The 9,910-nt window shown below is 44.0% G+C and overlaps 2 protein-coding genes across 2 annotated transcripts; one reads left to right on the top strand and one right to left on the bottom strand.

The window, feature by feature from the left end:
* Positions 1 to 203: 203 nt before the first annotated feature.
* On the bottom strand, positions 204 to 890 carry LOC100827504 (probable GTP-binding protein OBGM, mitochondrial; the record flags this gene model as incomplete). Its single annotated transcript, XM_003575592.3, has 1 exon — positions 204 to 890. A coding segment is annotated over one exon (687 nt), but the record flags the coding sequence as incomplete, so codon positions are not given.
* Positions 891 to 913: 23 nt separating this feature from the next.
* Positions 914 to 9,910, top strand: LOC100827191 (disease resistance protein RGA2). The gene is made up of 7 exons (XM_024454518.1): positions 914 to 2,505; positions 2,686 to 3,126; positions 7,328 to 7,352; positions 8,029 to 8,607; positions 8,695 to 9,034; positions 9,170 to 9,278; positions 9,604 to 9,910. The coding sequence occupies exons 1-6, from the start codon at positions 914 to 916 to the stop codon at positions 9,247 to 9,249; spliced, it is 3,057 nt and encodes a 1,018-aa protein (XP_024310286.1). The 3' UTR covers positions 9,250 to 9,278; positions 9,604 to 9,910.

The raw sequence follows: 9,910 nt of genomic DNA, 5'->3' as shown, positions 1-9,910 counted from the left end.
CACAAAACCACACTTTTTGGGACAGCTTAGTTAAATTGCTAAGTGAAAGTGTGCCTCGACGACAGAGCTGCCCCCAAAAAGTGTGGTTTTCTAAAATTTACTGTATTCACATTCAGTAGCATGCATGGTTTCCGGGTAAGTTCTCATTTCCGGGGAGGAATTTCAGTGATCAGTTCTCCAAAGTGCCAGTATTTCAGTGAATTTTAGTCTACCATCACTTTGCTCATATCAACACCTTGTGGATCCGACGCGTCCATAAGGTCTCTCAGGATAGCACACACCGGAAATATTGGAACAACCTGCACTCTCCTCTTCAGTTCTTCGTACATCGCATCAGCTCCCTCTTCATCTATGTTGTTTGCTACCATCAACGACGGGCGCTTTGTCAATCCTTCCTGGTAATGCTCCAGTTCCACGACGAGATCGTGCAGCTGCTCCCATGGCGGGGTACCCTTCCTACCGTTGAGAGTGGCTGCCAAGTCGAGCACATAGGTCAGAACTTTGGTGCGCTCTATGTGCCTCAAGAAGGCATGGCCAAGCCCACGGTTCTCACGAGCACCTTTGATAAGACCCGGTATATCAGCCACTTTCACTGAGAAGTAGTCCTCGTAGGTTAAGCTACCAATATTGGGCCTCAATGTGGTGAATGCATAGTCAGCTATCTCCGGCTGAGCCCTAGAGAGAGCACTCAGCAATGTACTCTTCCCGGCATTAGGCAGACCAACAAGGCCAACATCAGCGATGCTCTTCAGTTCCAACACAAGAAAGCTCTCTGTTCCTTGCTGTCCACCACTCAAACGGGCTATCTCCTGTAGCCTGTTTTCTTTGGACATTCGAATGCCCTTGCCGATAGAAACATTCCCTAGTCCACCCTCCCCTCCTTGTGCAACTCGCCGATGCCACCAAGGAGGGAATGGAGGTTGATCGATCGAGTCTCCTCGACGATGCCACCAAGGAGGGAATGACGCCCGAGAGCATCGCCGTCGTCGGCACCAACAGAGGTCAGGCAAGGCTTTCGCCCGGAGCGCCGCGAGCAAAACTAACGTGGTCGCGGCAACTCGCAAAGGAAGCAGTATACTTGAGCTATGAAGATATGCCTCCTGATCTGAAGCAATGCTTTCTATACTACTCTCTTCTTCCTAAAAGTATCACTCTTTTTAATGATCTTCATGTGATTGGCATGTGGATTAGCGAAGGATTTATTCACGGGAACTCTGGTGATTTAGAAGAATCGGGACAAAAGTACTACAAGGAGTTGATATCCAGGAACCTTATAGAGCTAGGTAATTTGAATTATGGTCAAAATTACTGCAGCATGCATGATATTGTTCGCTCGTTTGGTCACCATATGGTTAAAAACGAAGCACTCATAGCTCACACTGGAGAAATTGATATTCTTAATAAACTTAATTCCAAGAAGTTTCATCGGTTGTCTATAGAAACCGACGAAGTGCAATCAGGTGATTTTGATTGGAAGTCTTTGCAAGAGCAGCAATCAATGAGAACATTAATCTCAAATGTCGAGATCAAGATGGAGCCCGGTGATTCATTGGTTACTTCTTCTAGTCTGCGAACTCTGTTTATAAAAGGTGCAGGTGTGGCTTTGGTCGAATCCTTGCATCAACTCCAGCATCTGAGGTATTTGAATCTCCGAAATGTTGGTATATCTGCATTTCCAGAGAACATTGGCAAGATGAAGTTTTTGCAGTACCTTGACACTAATGCTTGTAAAAATTTGGTCCATCTTCCTGATAGCATTGTGAAGCTTGGCCAGCTGAGATATCTCAACCTTCCTAACAAATTAACTATGATACCTAGAGGATTCCACGGTCTGCGAAATATGAGGATTCTAGGTGGGTTTCCAGCTCTCATGGATGGTGATTGGTGCAGTTTGGATGAGTTGGGGCCTCTTTCCCTACTTAGATTTCTGAGATTAGTTCAACTGGAGAATGCATCTTCTGCTGCTAATGCTAAAATCAGTGAGAAGAAACATCTTATCAACCTACTCTTGTACTGCACCCCGAGGCCGGAGCAGAATGAAGATGGGCAGCAACGGATAGAGAAGGTGTTCAATGAGCTCTGCCCTCCGTCCAGTGTTGAAAATATTGATATTTACTGGTATTTTGGCCAGAAACTCCCGAGTTGGATGATGTCCACAGCAACGGTGCCCCTGAACAACTTGAAGTCTCTATTGCTGTTCGACCTAGTTTGTTGCACCCAACTTCCCGATGGGTTGTGCCATCTCCCCTGTCTGCAGGTGCTTAAGGTCAACCGCGCTCCATGCATCAAACGTGTTGGAACTGAATTCTTGCGTCCCTCCCAGCCAGCCGCAGCTTCATTTCCGATGTTAAACAAGATGGTCTTAAAAGGAATGGTGGAATGGGACGAGTGGGAGTGGGAGGAGAAAGTGCAAGCCATGCCCCGTTTGGAGGAGCTTTTGCTCGAGAATTGCAAACCGGGGCGTGTTCCTCCTGGCCTTGCCTCCAATGCAAGAGCTTTGAGAAAGTTATCCATAGAAGATGTGAAGCAGCTCAGCTGCCTTGAGAACTTCCCTTTTGTTGTTGAGCTTACAGTGTATCGGTGCCCTGACATGGAGAGGATCACTGATCTCCCTAAAGTGCAGAAGCTCACCATCAACTATTGTTCAAAGCTGAAGGTACTGAAAGACGTGCCTGCACTGCAGAGGCTGGTGATGGAGGATGTCGAGCAGATCAGCTGCCTTGAGATCTTTCCTTCTGTTGTTGAGCTTACAGTGGTTGATTGCCCCGACTTGGAGAGTATCACTAATCTCCCCAGTCTGCAGAAGCTCACCATCACGAGATGCCCGAATCTGAAGTCCATGAAGGACGTGCCTGCACTGCAAAGGCTGTCGCTTGAGAATGACGAGACGGAAACAGTCCCTGGATACTTGAGAGATGTGAACCCGAGGCATTTGGAGCTAAGATGCGGCCTAACGCTGCTCACTACCATAGCAGCAGGGAAATCTGGACCGGAGTTTGCCAAGTTCAGCCACATCGAGCGTGTCAAGTGCAAGGGAATTTCAGTCTGGGGCGGTAGTAGTGATTGGTACGTGTCGTATACAAGAGAGCCGTACAGCTTGGACACAAATGCCAACAGCTCATTCCTGTCAGGAGGCAAGACCTGTTTTTCATTTGTGCGAGTTAAATTTATTTCATATTTTGTTTCATTTTGTTCTTGGATGCATCATTTCGTGACAGGAACAAAAACATGGCAGTAATAATTAAGCATAGAGATATACATGACTGTTTTTTGTAGTGTACCTTGTATGTTTAGATAAGGACACAACCCTCCATCAGTTGGGCAACCATCCATCCATGCGTATGTTGTGCACAGTAATATATACAGCTCTGTTGTGATGTGCTAGTTTCGTATATACCGACCAAACTTGCGGTTTTAATGGTTTCGTGTAACAGTTGAGCAATGAGCATGCAGCTCTGCTGTGTCGTGCTAGTTTCATATATACAGGCAAACTCTTGTATGCACTTTCATACACTACTTGTTAAGACAAAACTTGTGGCTCACGTACGTGCATCTGAGTAACTAGTAAGTGTGCACGCGCACGCACGTCCTTAATAGTTAAAGCATGTCGATCTTATTTCTGTTCAAGCAAGGTGTTTTTTTATTATCGTTTTCCTCTTTTATCCACTTAAATTGGTGTCATGATGTACCATGTAAGCGTGAGCAACATACCACCCACGCACATAAGCGACAGCTGAGGGAAAGCCAATATGCATGTGCGTGAGCTTGTAGTTTTGTTTTCATGAAATGCCCATCATCGGCACCACCAACAGATTTGATTTGAACTTTTTAAACAAAATCACCAAGTTAAAAGCCATGTTCTGAGACGACCAGTCGAGGTAGAAGTCAGTCAGTCAGTCATCAGGTCTGTCTGAGGATTCAGGTTCACCGTCCCAAGAGAGATCGAAGTGTTTGGGGAATTGCCTAGGTGAAGAATTGGCACGACCTTGTGAGGCGTCTTGGGCATCTTCCGGGGCAGCTTCTTGGGCGCGGATGAGTCGCCGGAGCCCCTGGTGGGCGGCGGTGGAGTGCGGCGCCACGGGAGAGCACCGATGCGGAGGAGCGACACGGAGGCGGATGCGCGAGTGAGGGCGTCAGGGCGGGTGGGATTGTGGGAAAGGCACAGAAATAATACTTTCTCAATTTCTGGATACTATCTTAACACTGCCACTGCTGACACGATCTTCGCCTTTATGGATTACTTAGGTAACTGTTTTTTTCTTTTTGCATTTTGTTCCCATGCAGGAACTCTATCTGTTTTTGAGGATGCACAAAGGCTCGAGTCTGCGTTCAACTACGTCTGCAGCTTAGCGACAGCAAAATCTTGGCAAGATATGAACAAATACACCTTTCTTGATGGGAGGTTTTTGTGTTGAGAAGACCGAGTTGCCGTCGCTCTCATAGTGCTCAACTCTGGTGAGACACCTGCAACCGTAGGATGCTCCATTGGTGTGAGTGAGTCAACGGTCTCGCAAGTAACTGAGAGCTTTGTCCATTCTATGGACAGGCCAAGATGGCCAAGCACCACTGAAATGAAGAAGATCAAGTACAAGTTTGACAAGATCCATGGCCTACCAAACTGCTGCGGTGTTGTACATATGCATGCAGCTCACATCCCATTTGGGTATCAAAATAGTGACCGTGACAAGAAGAAGGAAGACGTGCTAATGCAAGTGATCGTTGATTCGGATTTGAGGTTCACAGACCTTGTGTTGCGGACGTCAGACAACGAGGACACATTGAGCCGTTTGCAGAACTCTTGGCTCTTCAGGGAGTGCGAGCAAGGTAATAGGCTGAATGGCAGCAAGCTGAATTTTTCAGATGGACGGCAAGTTGGAGAATACGTAATTGGTGATGCCGGATATTCTCTTTCTCCCTGGCTGCTCACACGTGACCACCCGGAGAATGACCTCTCAGATTGTCAAGTGGAGTTCAATAGGAGACATTCAGAAGCCATGGCCGTTGTGCCAAGGAGTGCACTGGAAAGATTGAAAGACACATGGAAGTTCCTTCATGGAGGGGGGTGGTGCCCAGAAGATCAATATGTGCTGAAACGGGCAATCCAAGCATGCTGCAAGTTGCACAACATCGTGATAGAAATGGAGTGCAAGGCAGGCACAACGAGCAATGACGCGATATACGGTGGCCAAGAAGTGCGGCAGGTAGAAGATGAGGATGCGGTCATGGCAAGGGATATATTGTCACAACACTTGACCAGCAAACCATTGGAATCTGGAGGTAAATTTACACAACTGCTGCTACATCTTAATTCACTCAATCTCTCTATATCTTTTCTCTGTCATCCCAATCAATGTAATCTTCTCGTACTAATTCGAACTTTCACAGATAGCCATGCATTACCGCTTCATATGTGCTCTCATTTATTTTCTCTGCCGTTCTATATAACTTGGATAGTCTTTTTGGAAAAAAAATATAAGTTGCATAGTTGTGCTTCAGTTTAATTTGATCTATCTATATATCGATCTATCTATCTTTTATATATATATATATATGGAAATTACAAAGTACTCCCGGGTGTAGTTACTCCCATGTTGAATATTCTACCATATGAGAGAATATATTCTACTTTTATCGCTTTTAATGAATTCAGGTAGAATATGCAATTTTTTAACATACTCTATTGTATATACAAATATGAAGACATTTCTAAAACATAGTAAAAACTACGTGCCAACTTGCAATTTTTTCATGTAGTTCGCTTTGAAGTATCTTATAAATAGTACTCCCTCCGTCCAACAAAGGATGTCTCAACTTTGATCGAATTTGAATGCATCTATACACTAAGTCATGTCTAGATACATCTAAATTTGACAAACTTGAGACATTTTTTGTTGGACGGAGGGAGTATCTGAATTTATTAAAAACGATAAAGTAGAATATATTTTATCATATGGTAGAATATTCAACATGGGAGTAACTACACCCGGGAGTACTTTATAATTTCCATATATATATATATATAAGACGACTTTTTTGTACTACCGGGTGTAGTTACTCCCACGTACGTTTCACACAAATTTGGTAGAATATAGCGCAATCGGGAGAATGTAGAATGTAGTATATGGGTAGTATGTAGTATGTAGAACATAGAATATATTCTACTTTTTAGGTAGAATATGCAGTTTCTTAGCAATCGTCATTAGCCATGCATTATCGCTGTTCATTTGCTGTCATTTCGCGTTCGGGAAAATTGCATGCTTGAGAATGGATGCATGTGCACTTCAGTTGGAACTACTCCTCCGTCCCGAATTAACTGACCTGGATTTGTATAGACTCTTATACATATGCACGTCAGTTAATTCGGGACTGAGGGAGTACATGTTAATTAAGTCAGGACGGTAGTGACTCTTAAAATTTTCCTAAAGCATGCTTAATTAGGACACGCACAGCGTATATATAGTGGTGAAGTGTGGTATGTGTAAGTTGTGTGTCTTTGTTTTACTCACGGAACAATAGCGAGTCTAGACGCTAGCCTTAGGACATCTCCAAGGGTGAGCCCACATTTGTCTTTCTCATTTGTCCATTTGAGAGGTGTTTGGACAAATGGGGGTGGACAAAATATCATGTTGTCCAATGGAAACCCCCATTTGTCTTTGTAATGAATCTTCGACATGTGGGCCAAAAAGACAAGTGGACAAATTTTGAACAAGATTTGCACAAATGGAGACTCCCTATTCTCTCCTCAAATTTGGGGAAAAAATGAGAGATGTGGATCACTTTTGGACAAATGGGGGTTCTCTTCTCATTGGGTTATGTATTTGTCCATAAACCCTCAAATGGACAAATGGGGAGAGTTTGAGGGGTGCCCTTGGAGATGCCCTTACACCTTCATTTGTCATGCATGGATATATAGATAATGTAGATCAAGGCAAGGGACTTACCCCTTTTCGCAGAAAAAAACGCCACCAACTGCGCCCGCCCAAACCCTCCTCCGCCGCCTCCCTTGCTGCTGCGGTGCCGCCCAAGGAGGGTTTGGGCGGGCGCGGTTGGTGGCCTGGGTCGCCTCCAGTTCGCCCCTTCTCGTCTCCTTCTATCCCGAATCGAAACGAAGTGGCAAGTGTGTTCTTTGACAGGCATGGCCTGCAAAAGTAGACTAAATGGGTCGGGTCGGGTGGAACCCGGTAAGTGCACATCTGGCATCTGAAAAGTGGGCCCAACTTGTCGGGTTTCCTGCCAAAACCCCTAATCTCGTGGGTTTGGGTAAAGTGATAAAGATTAACCCTATAGTAGTATTTTTGTGTTACAAACCCCTAGAGTGGTACCTAAGTGAAACCCTAACCTCAGAAGTAGTGGTTTTGTAAAATTTACTCTTTTTCTTTTTTTTCAAAATGTGTGGTTATATATATTTTTTCGATATTTTGATTGATATATCAGTGTGACTGTAGCAGAAAATTAATTGAATAATAACTGATGTTGTGTCCCAAATTAAATATAACCACGCAAATGCACGGTCCATTTTGCTTGTTGTTCTAAAATTTAACACAGATAGGCAAGCATTGTGCGTGTAGGAACACAGTTTTAGATGTACATTTATGTAACAAAAATTACCCTTCAGCCCTTCATGTGTGGAGAAAGGAGAGTCTTGATCATGCATGCACGTTGATCGTAATTTCTGTATTCAATGTGCACAAATGTGTATGTGTCGTACGGGATTTTATATGATGTTCTGATATACAGAGTCCGGCTGATTCGAGCAATACACAAACGATGAGTATATATTGTCTAGATAGAGTCTAATTCAAACGGATCTATCATGTCTAACTGGACGGATGTCTGTTTTGCATGTCCCATCTAACAATTACTAATTGGTTAAAACAGAATGATTCTTTACTTCAGTTTTAGCAATGATTTTCTGAATTTGGGATGCAATTTTAGCCTTGTAGCAGCTGAGCACTTTTGCATCAGGCTAGGGATTGTGTGATCACTTTTGCACCTTCTTCTTGTGCAGGAACCCTGGCTATTTTTGAGGATGCGCAAAGACTTGAGTCTGTGTTGAAAATGCCAAGAAGAACCTTCGATTACGTCTGCAGCTTGCTGAAGGAATCGTCTTTGGAAATTATGAGCAACTACTTCTTTTTTTACATGAGCTTCTTTTCTTTAGAGGAGCGAGTAGCCATTGCTCTGATAATGCTCAAGTCTGGCGACCTACCTGCAACTGTTGGGTCCTTTCTTGGAGTGAACGAGTCAACCGTGTCGCTGGTAACCAAGAGCTTTGTTGATGCCATGTTGGAGAGGGCACAGCACCATTTGTGCTGGCCACAATCTGATGAAATAGATAAGATGAAATACAAGTTTGACAAGATCCATGGCCTGCCAAACTGCTGCGGTGTTTTGCATACAACGAGTATCACATCTGCGTCAAGAAGCTGGGACCATCAGGATAAGGACAGCTTTGTACTGCAAGGCGTCGTTGATCCAGATATGAGGTTCACAGGTATTTGTGTGGCACCCCGGCCAGCTAACACGAGCCAGTCAAGTTTTTTGCGCGACTCTAATCTCTTTGAGTATTGCGAGAAGGGTGCATGGCTGAATGGCAGCAAGCTCAAGGTATCATCAGAAGAAGTTGGGGAATATGTAATTGGTGATGTAGGATATCCTCTTCTTCCCTGGCTGCTTACTCCTTACCAACTGCAGAATGACCTCCTGGATATTCCTCCTTATCAAGCCGAGTTCAGCAGGAGACACTCTGCAGCTAGAAACATCACGTTGAAGGCGCTGGCAAGGTTGGAAGACACGTGGAAGTTCATGCATGGTGAGTGGCGCCCAAACAAACCACTCGAGATGTCCAGGGCAATCCATGTGTGCTGCATCTTGTATAACATAGTGATAGACATGGAAGAGGTTGCAGCCATGCCCAGTGACCAGGATGTGAGTTACAGCGATGAAGTGCGCCAGTTAGCAGATGAGGACGCTGTCAGGATGAGGGATATACTGTCTCAGCACTTATTATCCAGCATATCATCTCAATCTGAAGGTAAGTTAACACGATTGCTCCTAGCTACATCTTAATTTATCTGTCAGGATGCTCTGTCCGCATATTGTTTCTTCAATTTATTTCCTCGTGCTGATTCCATTCTTCATTTGTTTTGCTGACCCAATGGAGCAACAGGAAACAGTTGCTTCATCCAGCTCAGCGGAGAGAGCAAAATGCGAAGTACGGGAAGAGAAGCAGTGCTAGCCTGCTGGTGATCAGATCGTCCTTGCACTCTTCTAATTTGGTATTATTGTTTTTCTGCCACATCTTCTAATTTCATTCTTGGTACTCAACTCCTTTGGTGATATGTAAAACTACTCGGATAGAAAGTAAGTTGAAACACCTATTAGCAATGTGCTAAGCAAAAACTTAGCTATTAACTAAATGACCAATACTTCCACGTACACATGTATTTCCTTTTGTATTGGCGATCGCTTCAACAGAATGCATGATTAGTTGATATGTCAAACTGCTCTGATGAAATGAAAAATGTCGATAAGTTAAACCCAGCTGCATGGTCCTATATATATCCGGTGAAACTGATATACTTCAAATCTTGATGTGAGCAGGTGGAAGGGAAGCTCCACAGTTATGCATTAATGCCTTGTTCTTAAAGCCTAAAGCCTTGTTTATCTTCAGTTATGCATTAATGCAGAGCAGCCCTGGCAATGGAGCCAAAGCATAATGCGAGCTGCACAACATGGATCAAATGTTCCAACGTTTTTTAAATTCCGGTTCATCTCTTTGTCAAATAGTACATCTGTTATGTGGCTTGTATTGTATAAACGAGTGGTGAGCTTTTATGTGTTAAGAGATTCATAATGTAATTTCTAACCCTTTAGTTGATGCAATCTGAAGAATTTGCAAACATAGTCC

Source organism: Brachypodium distachyon, chromosome 4, assembly GCF_000005505.3.
Source record: "Brachypodium distachyon strain Bd21 chromosome 4, Brachypodium_distachyon_v3.0, whole genome shotgun sequence".
Classification (NCBI taxonomy): Eukaryota; Viridiplantae; Streptophyta; class Magnoliopsida; order Poales; family Poaceae; genus Brachypodium; species Brachypodium distachyon.
The sequence above is the reverse complement of the archived record's forward strand: the minus strand, read 5'-3'. Positions and strand labels throughout refer to the sequence as shown.

Excerpts from the sequence above, each read along its gene's own strand:
- LOC100827191 (XM_024454518.1), top strand. The coding sequence starts at position 914 with ATGGAGGTTGATCGATCGAGTCTCCTCGACGATGCCACCAAGGAGGGA. Across the intron at positions 7,353-8,028 it reads CCCTAACCTCAGAAGTAGTG|GATGCGCAAAGACTTGAGTC; the intron begins GTTTTGTAAAAT and ends GCTATTTTTGAG. Across the intron at positions 9,035-9,169 it reads CATATCATCTCAATCTGAAG|GAAACAGTTGCTTCATCCAG; the intron begins GTAAGTTAACAC and ends ATGGAGCAACAG.